The sequence below is a fragment of the Archocentrus centrarchus genome, chromosome 17, assembly GCF_007364275.1.
Source record: "Archocentrus centrarchus isolate MPI-CPG fArcCen1 chromosome 17, fArcCen1, whole genome shotgun sequence".
Lineage (NCBI taxonomy): Eukaryota > Metazoa > Chordata > Actinopteri > Cichliformes > Cichlidae > Archocentrus > Archocentrus centrarchus.
In genome coordinates, this window is record NC_044362.1 from 6537248 (window position 1) to 6551223 (window position 13976).

The 13976-nt window shown below is 37.5% G+C and overlaps 1 protein-coding gene and 1 long non-coding RNA gene across 2 annotated transcripts; both read right to left on the reverse strand.

The window, feature by feature from the left end:
* Positions 1-696: 696 nt before the first annotated feature.
* Positions 697-8644, reverse strand: LOC115795544 (uncharacterized). Its single transcript, XM_030751516.1, has 8 exons — positions 8577-8644; positions 7719-7824; positions 7458-7528; positions 5330-7364; positions 5094-5183; positions 4309-4380; positions 1658-1759; positions 697-764 (listed from the first exon to the last, which is right to left on the reverse strand). The coding sequence occupies exons 2-8, from the start codon at positions 7792-7794 to the stop codon at positions 697-699; spliced, it is 2514 nt and encodes an 837-aa protein (XP_030607376.1). The 5' UTR covers positions 7795-7824; positions 8577-8644.
* Positions 8645-10989: 2345 nt separating this feature from the next.
* Positions 10990-12105, reverse strand: LOC115795329 (uncharacterized). The gene is made up of 3 exons (XR_004021252.1): positions 11967-12105; positions 11546-11738; positions 10990-11044 (listed from the first exon to the last, which is right to left on the reverse strand). It is a non-coding gene; the product is annotated as an uncharacterized LOC115795329 (long non-coding RNA).
* Positions 12106-13976: the final 1871 nt, after the last annotated feature.

Sequence of the window (13976 nt, forward strand, 5' to 3'; positions counted from 1 at the left end):
CATACACAAACATGTAATTTTCATGCATAAAAAGGCCAACATGGATAAATGAAAAATGACTAAACAGAAAGACGTGGACTGCATTTTACAGCACCTTCGATAAGTAAGCGGGCAGTAGCAGTAACTTTCACTAAGCAACAGAATCCTATTGTGAACAGAAAGGAAAAATTATGAATGGCAAAATGAAATTATGCAAGTCTGTTAAATCATCAAACAGATTAAACAAAAATTGAGTGAACAAGATTAACTTACCCATCGTCTCACAGTAGAAATAAAACTGAACGTACAGTAACCAATCCACACCAAACAATATATACTGTAAAATATCAGTATGTTACATATTCTGTTCAACAGCCAGTTTGCCAATATAACTGGAATACTGTCAGCCCTTCTCCTGCCTCCACAAGATGAAATATTTAAATTGTCCACCAGTGATATCATCAGGACACAGAGATTGCTTCTGGTCTAACCCTTAATATCCCATGTGTCCTGATGATATCACTAAAGGACAATTCATCACATTCCCATATTCTATCCAGGATTTTCTTTTCTTTTCACAGTTATGCCCGATTCCTTACAAAATCTCTTATGTTTTGGATAGAGCGGGCAGCCAGAGCAGGATCTTCAGCCTTCTTGCATTGCTGGCATCAATCATAGTGGCCAGTTTTCCTTTTTTGATGTGTTCGCCAAAATGTCTCATGACTGCGACAACCTCCATGGGAGACCATGGATTCTTTTTGCTCTCCTAGCACTTTCCAGAGATACTAGAAAAAAGACAAATAAATTATTAATGAAAACCAACTCCATTTTAAACAGTTTTTAAATAAGGAAATTTGTGTTTAGTATATTATTTGTTAAAACAATGGTTCTTGGCTATAAATTATGTACTGATGTAATGCCTGTTTATTCCCCTTTTAAAATGTGCATTAATAAAGAACATACATTAGCGGGACAAGCTACAGAAATGAGCATGTGCGTTGCACAGATGAAAATAAATTTCTGCCAATGCTAAACAGCTTATTCTGCCATTGACACTTGCTTGGTAAGTGTGGTTGATTATATGATTGAATTCTGAAAAAAGGCATTTTCGTAATTTAAAAATAGTATTTGTTTGACAAACAGGCCTCAGCAGCTTTCATAGAACCATCCAAAGCCAAAAGAGGCTTGCTGGTCCCTAGATCCCACTCAGCAGCACGTTTCTCTATAGGTGCTGTATCAGCAAAAGCCCAAAGTTGAGAACCCTGGTGTACTAAATCTAACTTAATAACCAAATTAGAAAATATATTCCCATTGCTTTGCTTATTACAGTTTTTTGGTGTTTTGCTGTTTTGAAAAAACATTACAGATTAAATATGTATAAAGAAAGTACTATAAACATTAGTCCTATTACTGATCACTAAATTGCATCCATTTTCTAGCATCTGAATATTGACAGTTTGAAAATGTATCAATTTAATACAAGGTACAGTTTTATATGGTATGTGCATTTAGGCCAGATATATAGCTAAAATATCAGCTCACAGTATCCTGCAGAAAGAGAATGGTCACCATATTGCCTTTGGGTGTGTGGATAATTTCTTTTGACCATGCTTCAGTTGTGCTTTTGTGCTTAAGTAATTTGGTGTTTAGTGACTTGTGTATGTGTGGTAGCATTTACCAGAATGTTTATTTGTGTTCTTTTTTCTGCTGGGCTCTTTGTCCTTCTTCTTTAGTTTTCTGTTGGGTTCTTTCTCCTTAGCATCTGTGTGTTTACTTTGTGCTGAAATGAAGAAAGAAAAGATTATAAAACAAAAATAAACAATGGTCTGGATGAGCATTTATTTGTTGTAGGTAGGTTTCTTAAATACTGTGAAGTCCAAGATTCTCCTTTATGGTGTTAAGCAACTAATGGATAAATAATGAATTTATTCTCTTAATGATGAAATCCAGATGTACGGTTTAGACTTGTAGTTCACAGCGACACATGGATGTGTGATATGCCCAGTGCTACTACAGCTTATAACAAAAGGCATGGAGCTGACTTATGCACTAAAATAAGACTCAAGCAGTGACTGGAAAGTCGACCAGCTTTTGCAAAACAAGGATGCGAGAGAGAGAGAACTAAGCAAACCAGGTAACTAACAAGGAGACATTCCACCAATACATACTTAGTAGATCAGCCCCTTCTTTCAGGTCAGATGGTCACCACAGCAAGTCAACCTCTTCCACCTCCCCTTGTTCTCTACATTTTCTATCCTCACACCAACTATCTGTTAAGTTTCCTCATCCACATCCATCAATCTCTTTGGTCCCCCTATCTCTCTCCTGCCTAGCAGCTCCATCTCTAACATTCTTTGATCAATATGTCCACTGTCCCTCTGCACATGCCCAAAACAATCTTAGTCTGGCCTCTCTAACTTTTTCTCCTAACTGTCCAACCTGCGTATTCCCTCTGACATTTTCGTTCCAAATCCTATCCATCCTCATTAGTCCCACAAAGAATCTTAACATCTAAGCCTCTGTCACATCCAGCTCAGCCTTCTGCTCAGTGCCACTGTCTCTAAATCATACAATATAGCTGGACTCACTCTTCTCTTTTAAACCTTTCCTTTTACTATTGCTGCAACTCTTTGGTCACACACCACTCCTGAAAATTTTCTCCATTCATTCCATCCTGCCTGTACTCTCTTCCTCACCTCTTTTTCATGACTCTTCATTTCTCTGGATAGTTGATCTACTTAAATTCCTCCACTTTTGCAACCTCTGCTCCTTGTAACCGGACTGTTCTACCACCGTCCTCGTGAGACAGAATACGAGTGTGAATGAGGACGGTGGTAGAACTGCTCTCACTGCAAATCATGATACTGTATGCAAACATCATATTACATGGAGATTCCTGTCTGACCTCAACTGTTAGTCTGTCCATCAGCAGGACAAATAAGGGGGCTCAGAGTTGATCCTTGATGCAGTCCCACCTTCAACTTGAAACTGTCAGATCTCAAAACTACATGCTTGTTGGGAGGTTGCATCGCTACTCCTTGTTAATGAGGGGATGCCTCACAGATAGAGCCTTCTGTCTGCAGTTGGGGCAGTTTTCTTCCTCGGTGGCCCCTCTGACCTGTGGGCTTCCCCCGGGGTCAGTTCTTGGTGCTCTACAGTTCTTCATTTACATGCTACCCTGGGGTCGATATTTAGGAAGTATAATATTCCTTTTCACTACTTTGCTGACGATGTGCAGGTTTACAGGCCATTAAAGGCACCTTCCAAGAAATGTATTTATGCTGTGTTTAATTGCATGAGGGATATTAAGACAAAGATGGACTTAAAGTTCTTAAGATTAAATTAAAACAAAACAGATTGTCCTGTTTGGTCACCCTGACTTGGTCCAGGTTCTTACCATTTCTCTTGGCCTACTAGCACCTTATATACCATCACAGGTAAGGAATCTTGGTGTTATTGATGGGGTGTTCAAATTAGACAAGCAGATTAGCTCTGTGGTCAAGGCTAGCTTCTTTCAGCTTCGGCTTCTAGCCAGAGTCAAACCTTATCTTAGAAGGGGCAATTTAGAAAAAGTCATTCATGCCTTTATTACATTGTGCTTAGATTAATGTAACTCCCTGTACTTAAGCATTGGCCAGTCTGAACTCAACTGTCTGCAGCTTGCTCAGCTTGCTTCACTGGCTTCCGGTTAGGTAAAGGATTGATTTTAAGATTATTTTATTTGTTTTTAAGTCTTAGAATGGACTGGCTTAGTTATCTGACCTTGTTAAGGTGCAGCTTCGGGGAAGAAGCTGAGGATGTAGACAAATGTTTGATTAAAACATTTAAATACAGTTTAAGCTGAACTGGTATGTACTTTAAAATCAGGGAAGTTAAAATATGGTTTAAGTTGAAACATATTTACATTAGAAATAAACAGTTGAAAGCTAAGAACATTATTTGCTTAAGTTGATTCATCATTGTGAATGGTATGATAGGAAGTGCTTTTATTTTTATATTAGGAAGTGCAAGCCTAGACGCTGTAGTTGCTGTTGTGCACACTGAAAAGCAGCAGCCATGCCTATATGTTAATTGTTGCACTGTAATGTATTCAATGAGTAAATTGTTAGATTGAAAAGACTGTCCTGGTCATCAGTTATAGCTACTACTTCTGTATTCTACATTCAGATCACTTGAAATTTAGCTTACATATCACCCATTTATTTGAACTGTTGCTGTGACAACAAAATTGAAATAAATGAAGAAGGTCTGAATCCACTGTGCATTATTTCATAGCCTAAAAGCAATCAAAAATGGTGACATGTTAGTATACTGAGGATATGGGCTAACCTTGTGATAATGGCGCAGACATGCCTGGAGGTTCCTCGACAGGTTGCCTAGCCATCAATGGTCCTGCAGAACCTGTAATAAAATATAATATATTTCATTGCATACATAGAAAGATGAGTAGAAGTATCACAGTGAAATTTTGGTTAACTTGCTATGTGGAAAGGTAATGTTTACTCTCATAATAATAATAATAATAATAATAATAATAATAATAATATCTTATGGTTATTTGCCTTTTCCACTGAAATTTGAAGTCCTTGGGACTGAATTTGATTTGGCACATGAAGTCAAGTTTGGACAAAGCACACTTTTACAGAATAAACCAGGAAATGTTCAAAAATCTAATTGACATACTACACCCTTTGCCATCTTTTTATGCGACTTCAGAGAGACCCATCTGTAGAACACAAACCAACTGTGGAAGTCTCTTTGCATGAGTGCTCAATTGCTATCTGGGACCTAAGTCATTCAGGCCCTTGCTGTTTTCTAGTATTTCAGATACAAATTAATGTCCCCTCAATATATGTCTGAAATACTAGAAAACAGCAAGAAATTTTAGTTATTGACTTGACAGTGAAATTAAAATTGGTTACGAATACAACATAGCATGTAGCTAAACTGTTGAAAGTCTAACCATCTGGTGACAATAAATACACGCTAGGTTCCTCAACAGATTCCATATATATATATATATATATATATATATATATATATTATATATATATATATATATATATATATATATATATATATATATATATATATATATATCACACAGTACTTACCGGTCTGTGGATGTGTGAGATTTGCTTCATCTACCTCACTCTCAGCATCGACCTCACTCTCAGCATCTGAATCGGTCAACTGTAGGTTGTCTAGTAAAATAAATTATATTGCCTTAATGAACCATGGGGTTAAAGTGTTATAAGTTGCCTATGCACAGTGTGTGTTCCATTTTGCTACAATATATTTGCTAGAAACATGTCTAATTTTTAATGTAAACAACTTTAAATGGCATTACCTTCGATTTCAATCTCGTCAAGTGTTTTGCCTTGAAGGCTTCTGAGAGATCCTTTCTCCATGGCAAGCAGCAGTTTGGATATCTTGGCCAGCTGGGTAGTAGCCTCAGGAAGTCTGTAATATTCACGATGAACGCGAATATCGTGGCCAAGGAAGTTAGCAACTTGGTCCAACTCGTGATTCTTGAGGTTCAAGATCTGAGACAAAGTTGCAACATGTTTGCGTAATTGCGTTGACCTGAGGAGCTCAGGGTTTTCAGCCCCACATTCACTGGCATAAAACCTCAAACAGTCCTGTCCTCTGTAGGGAGTCAGACAATGAGGTCTGGCAAACAGGAACAGGTTTTCTGCCAGAACACCACAGTCTTTTCTTTTTTCTATTAGGCGTGTTATGGCATTCACCATGTCTGGCGAGAGTAACACTGCAACCTTCCGGCCTCTTTTACCCCTTAATTCAACACGACTGAAGTGTTGACAAAGGCGAAGTTCAAATTCTGTCAGTCCAAATGCGACGTCCTTATGCAGGGGACTTGTGTCTCTTTCCAGAAAGCCATTCATTGTCATCTTTGAAATTTCTCCCCCTCTTCTTCTGTTAAAAAGTATTATATTTGCCATGGTGGCTTTACACAGTTCACTATATGATTTTGGTGAACTATTGTCTTCCAAGTCCTTCAATGCTTGTTCTGTAGTCTTCTCCAGATGTCTGTGAAGACGCTGAACATCTTCGGTGAAAGGAAGAGTGGAGGGCTTGTTAAACTGCCGCTCATTCAACGTAGTTAAAGCGGTGTGAGAGATGAGTTCAGACCACTTTGTAGCATAGAGAGTTTTGAAACTCTGGGTTGACTTTATCAGCGTACTGTCTTGTGCCATGAGTGCTCTGCAATGTAAAATATCACTGACTTTCTGTAGTGAGTGACCTAACTTTAGAGCAAGGCTTGGAGTACGGTAGCAGTGCTTTTCTTCATCATACCCGGATACTTTCTTGACCGCTTTGATAACCACATCAAAATTTTCAGGTCTCACAGCATCCTCAAGACTATGTATTGAGAATTCCTTGCGAAGCGTGAGCAGGAGTCTTCCAGATTCTCTGAGTCTCTGGCGAATGTAGTCATATTTGGTGGGATCCTGTCCATATTTGTTAAAGAATGATTGGGCCAGCTGAAGAATAGAGAAGTCACTTCGCACAGTAGAAGTTATTTCATCATCTTTCATAACAGCTAACACGCTCCAAACACCTGGTGATATCTGCTGACACAAAGCTGACTCATTCATAGAGGCCAAAGACAAAACTTTTTTTCTTCCAATCTCTGAAGTGGCTTCTACTGCTTTTGAAGAACATTTTCGAACATGTCGCCAAAGATCTCGTCGCAGATATAATGCCTGGCAGTACATGCAGTGAATGTAATCTTTTGCATTGTACTTTTTCTTTGATGTGCGTCTTAGTTTTAGTGATCCAACTCCACTCGCCAAGACCTCTGAGTTATGCTTGTGGTTTCCCTTGTTGCGAAGCTTTATAAGCATTTTCATACGTTGTTTGGACCTCTTGGGAAGACTTAAAACTTGAGCAACATCTGCATGTGTTTTCTCGTGAGTTTTTAAGTGACGTGTAAACTTTGTCTGTAGTTTCCCACAAATGTAGCAGTAAGTTTTATTTCTGAGCAAGGATGACGTGTTTGAGACTTTTTCAGCCATGGCATCAGCACCATCATCAACAAATATGTCTTCGGCATCAGCGTTTCCTATATTGCAAGTAACTCTTGATACTTCAAGCTGACTTGTGCTGATCATATCTTCAGTTGATGATTCTGCAGCTTCAGAAACGGGCTCTCTGTTTTCCTCTACAAAACTTTCTTGGTGGTGTCTTTTGTTTTTGGAAGAAGACTTGCTGGTGGAGACCTCACAATTCTGTACTTGTTTGTAACTGATTTTTAAAGGCTCTGATCTGTCATCGCATGAGCTGTTTGAATCATCTATGGAATCAGGAACATACTCCTCTTCTGATGATACCACCTCACTTGAACTTGGTTCTGTACAGACCTGATAATGATTAAAAACCATCTTATATACATATATTATATTTTGCATACTTGGAAAGCATTGCACTGAGAATAATTCTACTAAAAAGCTTACCACTTGCAGAAGTTCAGTGATGTCCACCTTGTGTTTAACATAGCACTTTTTGTGCCAGGACTGGTTGCAAACTAGAAAGAGAAAATTAAGAATTAATAAAAGAAGGTAGCATGGAAAGTACTTAAAAAGTCAGTGCAGCAGCAAATGGCTCATTTTAAACATATAGCACAGCTACACATGGAACAGGTTTTTAAAAGTGTTCCTGTGGCATCACATTCAAAAGATACAGATGAAGCCCCCCTTCCATTTTCAAAAAATTACCTTTACATCTCACACCAGTCCATTTCAGAGGTGCAAAAGGTCCTCCACATGAAACACATTTTTCTAAACTTGACATTTTGTCAGGGACAAGATCATGATCACAGTCCTGTTGACCAAAAAAAAGTGTAATCATAAGATAAGAATCTTAACGGACACTTGTGTAGTGTAGAATATCAAAACCAATGAATCGTTTGTACTCTGTTTCTATAAAAACATGAATTAAGGATGAAAGTGACATGATTTGTATATGTTATCCCTGTTGTGAATGAAATTGTTTAGAAATTAGAAACTTAAAACCTTAAATCTACATTAATAACTTGTTACCATGTAAAATTCAGAGGAAAAATTACACACCTGGAATAACAGAAAAAAGATCCCCTCTCAACCTAGCTTGTTCTTCAGCAGAACAAACCTAACTAATCAACTAAAATAGAATAAAAACATACATTCATTGTGGATTTACTCTACCAGTTAAAAGTTTGGACCCAACTTCTCATTCTCATTCTCATTAAAATGAGAAGGTGTGTCAAAACTTTTGACTGGTATTGTACATAAATATATTGTATAAAAGCATGCATGGAGCATGACCATTAAGAATATGGTCATGCTCCATATTCTTGATGGTGAGCAGATATCTCACCTGAAAAAAAACAAAAAAACAACCCCACCCCACCCCAAAAAATAATTTGAATATACGAGCTTCAGAAGACTGAACTGGATGTATATTCTTCATAATGTATTAACTTGTGAAATTAAAGATTACAAAAACCAACTGAATCTATACACAACTGAATATAATTCATATGTGTGAAAATTTAAAAAAGTAAAAGTTAAGAAGTCGTTAGAGATGAAAATTACCTCTGGTGAGTTGCCCGAAAATGATGTGCAGGCGTCCACATCAGAAGCCTGACACAGCAACTCTTTGGAGAGCTAAAATGAAGGGATGAACACTGAATGAGTCTATGCTTCTAAATTAAAAAAAAGAAATAATGTCCACCTAATGTATGAACCTATCCAGCTGAGTATTACACAGGACCTGTGTGTCTGCGCACTTCTAAATGTAACTTTCGTTCTTTTGTACTTGTATTTTCAAAAATCAGTCCTCCAAATTCCTGCATCTTACATTTTGAGCATTACATAGGACCTGTGTATCTGAATGGTACTGAATATCACTCTCATGAGTTTGTTTTATAAAGTAAATAACTCATTGAAGATGTAAATTACCTCTGGTGAGTTGCCTGGAAAATATTTGCATGCGTCCACATCAGCAGCCTGACACGGCATCTCTTTGGAGACCTGAAATGTAAAGAACAATCACTGAACATGAGTTTGTTCATAATGTTCAAAACCGAGTCTTCCTTATTCCTGCACCTGACATGTTGAGTATTACACAGGACCTGTGTATCTGCGCGCTTCTAAGTGTAACTTTCATTCTTTTGTACTTGTATTTTCCAAACTCAGTCCTCCAAATTCCTGCATCTTACATGTTGAGCATTACATAGGACCTCTGTATCTGAATAGTGCTGAATATCACTATCATGAGTTTGTTTTATAAAGTAAATAGGTCATTGAAGATGAAAATTACCTGTGGTGAGTTGTCTGGAAAAGATCTGCATGCGTCCACATCAGCAGCCTGACACGGCATCTCTTTGGAGACCTGAAATGTAAAGAACAATCACTGAATGTGAGTTTGTTCATAATGTTCATAATGTTCAAAACCGAGTCCTCCTTATTCCTGCACCTGACATGTTGAGTATTACACAGGACCTGTGTGTCCCTGTGCTTCTAAGTGTAACTTTCATTCTTTTGTACTTGTATTTTCAAAACTCAGTCCTCCTTATTCCTGCACCTGACATGTTGAGTATTACACAGGACCTGTGTATCTGCGTGCTTCTAAATGTAACTTTCATTCTTTTGTACTTGTATTTTCCAAACTCAGTCCTCCAAATTCCTGCATCTTACATGTTGAGCATTACATAGGACCTCAGTATCTGAATGGTACTGAATATCACTCTCATGAGTTTGTTTTATAAAGTAAATAGGTCATTGAAGATGAAAATTACCTCTGGTGAGTTGTCTGGAAAAGATCTGCATGCGTCCACATCAGCAGCCTGACACAGCATCTCTTTGGAGACCTGAAATGTAAAGAACAATCACTGAATGTGAGTTTGTTCATAATGTTCAAAACCGAGTCCTCCTTATTCCTGCACCTGACATGTTGAGTATTACACAGGACCTGTGTATCTGCGTGCTTCTAAATATAACCTTCATTCTTTTGTACTTGTATTTTCAAAAATCAGTCCTCCAAATTCCTGCATCTTACATGTTGAGCATTACATAGGACCTCTGTATCTGAATAGTGCTGAATATCACTCTCATGAGTTTGTTTTATAAAGTAAATAGGTCATTGAAGATGAAAATTACCTCTGGTGAGTTGTCTGGAAAAGATCTGCATGCGTCCACATCAGCAGCCTGAAACGACATCTCTTTGGAGACCTGAAATGTAAAGAACAATCACTGAATGTGAGTTTGTTCATAATGTTCAAAACCGAGTCCTCCTTATTCCTGCACCTGACATGTTGAGTATTACACAGGACCTGTGTGTCCCTGTGCTTCTAAATGTAACTTTCATTCTTTTGTACTGGTATTTTCAAAACTCAGTCCTCCTTATTCCTGCACCTGACATGTTGAGTATTACACAGGACCTGTGTATCTGCGTGCTTCTAAATGTAACTTTCATTCTTTTGTACTTGTATTTTCCAAACTCAGTCCTCCAAATTCCTGCATCTTACATGTTGAGCATTACATAGGACCTCAGTATCTGAATAGTACTGAATATCACTCTCATGAGTTTGTTTTATAAAGTAAATAGGTCATTGAAGATGAAAATTACCTCTGGTGAGTTGTCTGGAAAAGATCTGCATGCGTCCACATCAGCAGCCTGACACGGCATCTCTTTGGAGACCTGAGATGTAAAGAACAATTACTGAATGTGAGTTTGTTCATAATGTTCAAAACCGAGTCCTCCTTATTCCTGCACCTGACATGTTGAGTATTACACAGGACCTGTGTATCTGCGCGCTTCTAAATGTAACTTTCATTCTTTTCTACTTGTATTTTCAAAAATCAGTCCTCCAAATTCCTGCATCTTACATTTTGAGCATTACATAGGACTTCAGTATCTGTATAGTACTGAATATCACTCTCATGAGTTTGTTTTATAAAGTAAATAGGTCATTGAAGATGAAAATTACCTGTGGTGAGTTGTCTGGAAAAGATCTGCATGCGTCCACATCAGCAGCCTGACACGGCATCTCTTTGGAGACCTGAAATGTAAAGAACAATCACTGAATGTGAGTTTGTTCATAATGTTCAAAACCGAGTCCTCCTTATTCCTGCACCTGACATGTTGAGTATTACACAGGACCTGTGTGTCCCTGTGCTTCTAAATGTAACTTTCATTCTTTTGTACTTGTATTTTCAAAACTCAGTCCTCCTTATTCCTGCACCTGACATGTTGAGTATTACACAGGATCTATGTCTAGACACAGATACTATATCCCATACTAGTTAATATATATATAAATATTAGGTCAGCATAAATTTTTTTACATGTGACAGTCTATGACATTTTGAATAGTACTGAACAAGTTGGAATAGTGTAGTCTGATTAAGTCTTTCTGCAAGATCTGCTTTTTCAGGCTCTGTGCTCCTCACTTATGTTTTTGACTATATTGAAAGTGTGTGCTACAGCTTGATATATCCTTCAAAATTGTGTTCAAAGGTGGTAGAATGACTTGTGACAGTATTGTTACACTTCTATATACCTTGCTTCTCCATGGCCAGTCAGAATCACCATAATTATAAGTGATTTCTTCCCCTGGACCAATATCTTTGAGCGCAAATAAACAGAGATGGGGTCTTCCAGCCACTCTTGTAACTTTCATTTTGCTGTTTGGGTTCACCTCCTCATCATTTACCAGTCTGCCTAATGATCCATCCTCTCTGGCAGCATCAACACTGAAATATCAAGTATGCAATAAGAATAATTACGTCATGTAAGAGAAAGGATTTTGCATATTCAGTGTTAGCATGTCTGAAGAATATTCTTCCACCATCTTAAAACCATCTGGCACTGTGTTTCATAACTGAAACAACTTTTACTGATGATGAGGCAGAAAATGTTTGCATCTCTGTGTTTAGTTACAAATTTAGGGGGGGAAAGAACACCTTAAAACAATCACATACCATAACTGTTGTCCATTGAACTGGAAATCAAACATAAAAACCTTGAGTGCATCATGGTAAACTTTCAATCGGTTTTCTTGTTCCTTTCTGCTTATGACTTCCCCTCTATACTCAATAAGGAAATCTCCTTTTTGAAAGCACCGACAGCTGAACACACCCCGACCTGAAGGTACACATAATAAACAAAGTAGAATAATACACTTTAAACAATGCAGAGCTGTCCAATAGTAGCAATTAAGACTAACTTTTGAGATTATTAACTTATTCAAAATCAGTTCATAAATAAAGTATCTCTCTAGGTGTATAGAATTATCTACCCAAGAAAAAACATAATAACATAATAGCTTCTATTTTGAACAGTTGTCTCCTTTGGAATAAGACAGATGTTCTGATCATGATAGTCATAGAACATGATCTATGCTCCTAAAGTGCAGTTTAAAAATTGTAAATTAAAAACAATCTTTGTTAACAAACCTTTGCACAATAAACTCAGAACTCACCTTTAAATGAATTAATATATTTTACATTAAATCCTTCCTTATCTTCACCTAAGGAGCAGTAATAACTGGCATCATGTTTGGGATTTCTTTTTGCTCTCTGTGGCCTTGTTGCTGCCATCTCCTGCAAAAATCACATCTTGATAACTTGAGCAACAACACATTACTGTGTACAATATAATTTAATGGTATTGTATGTGAAAATGCCGTATGAATGAACAGTATCACATCTCCTACTTTCTATTGACAGGTTCTCAAAACTTTCAAATAGAAAAATTAATCTTAATCCTAAGAATTCCTATATAGTATAATTTGTGCCAGAGAAAGAATATCACACACTGATACACATCACAGACAGTGACCAAATACAGACTTGACTTTTCCGGCGATTTCATGCCTCGGTTCTAATTCTGGAGTGAGCCACCATCCCTTTAAACTCTGGTACACTGACTAGCATGCTTGCTAATAACTAGCTAAACTGTTGCAAATCAGATGCTTTAAAGTATCCCAACATCAAGTAACCTACACATTCTGCATAATTGCATAAAAATATGTACCTAATTGTGTAAGGGGTTTTATATGGATCTTACCTCTTCCTCCAAAGAATCCCCTGCAAAGAATGACGCTTGTTCAATTAACACGTAAGGGCTTGCACCTGAACTGGACGGACTGTACCACATTGATAGAAGAGGAGGGGTATGACAAATAGAGAATTCTTTTTTTGTTTCTAAAGAGCACAAGGTTTGATTTATTCAGGAACAAGAAAACAAATTTGTTTAAATAATATTTTGTTACTTTGATTCAGTATTTCAAAGTGAGTATTTTATCTTACATTTTGCTTTTATTAGGAGGCAGCAGTCACATGGTATCTCCCACCAGCAATGTTTAACCCTTTATCAGGCAAGTGACTTCTTTTGATCACTTCTGCTGACCTCCTAAATGATGTCACAGCAGCTATACTTTAAAAACACATTTTTATTCAGAGACACTTTGGTTTTTGTTGTATTCATTTTCACCCAAATAAGGTAGCTTAAACCTTTTATAAACTTTTCCTTTATCTGGAAACTGCTGTCTAATGGCAGACCCAGCAGAAAAAAGTTTTCTGATGAACCTGCCTATAGACAATCTAGACTACCTAGACAATCCATGTGTATACAGAGTAGCATTATTACCTGGAGATAAGGACAAAATATCAATCTTTATAGTTTTATGCTAACAGTAACATAAGTAATCATGATATTTTTGCACGTTAAGTATTTTTTAAATTAATGCTTTTTATTTTTATATTTGTAATTCTGTATTACCCCATGGGTGGTTATCCATTCTTTCAAGCTTGGGTTCTCTACCACAGGCCTTGGAGCATGAGGGTTCTGCACAATATCTTAGCAGGTCCCAGAGGTGTGCTCTTCTGTATCAAGAAGTCTGATGAATCTCCGGGTATCTGTTTGAGCCACTCTTCCAGTTTGGGGGTCATTGCCTCGAGTGCTCCAGTGACCACAGGCACTACTGTTGC

Coding starts and splice junctions, on each gene's coding strand:
- LOC115795544 (XM_030751516.1), bottom strand. CDS start 7,794: ATGTCAAGTTTAGAAAAATGTGTTTCATGTGGAGGACCTTTTGCACCT. Junction 5,184..5,329: donor TGACGAGATTGAAATCGAAG/GTAATGCCATTT, acceptor TTATTTTACTAG/ACAACCTACAGTTGACCGAT. Junction 1,760..4,308: donor GTCTGCGCCATTATCACAAG/GTTAGCCCATAT, acceptor TCTTCATTTCAG/CACAAAGTAAACACACAGAT.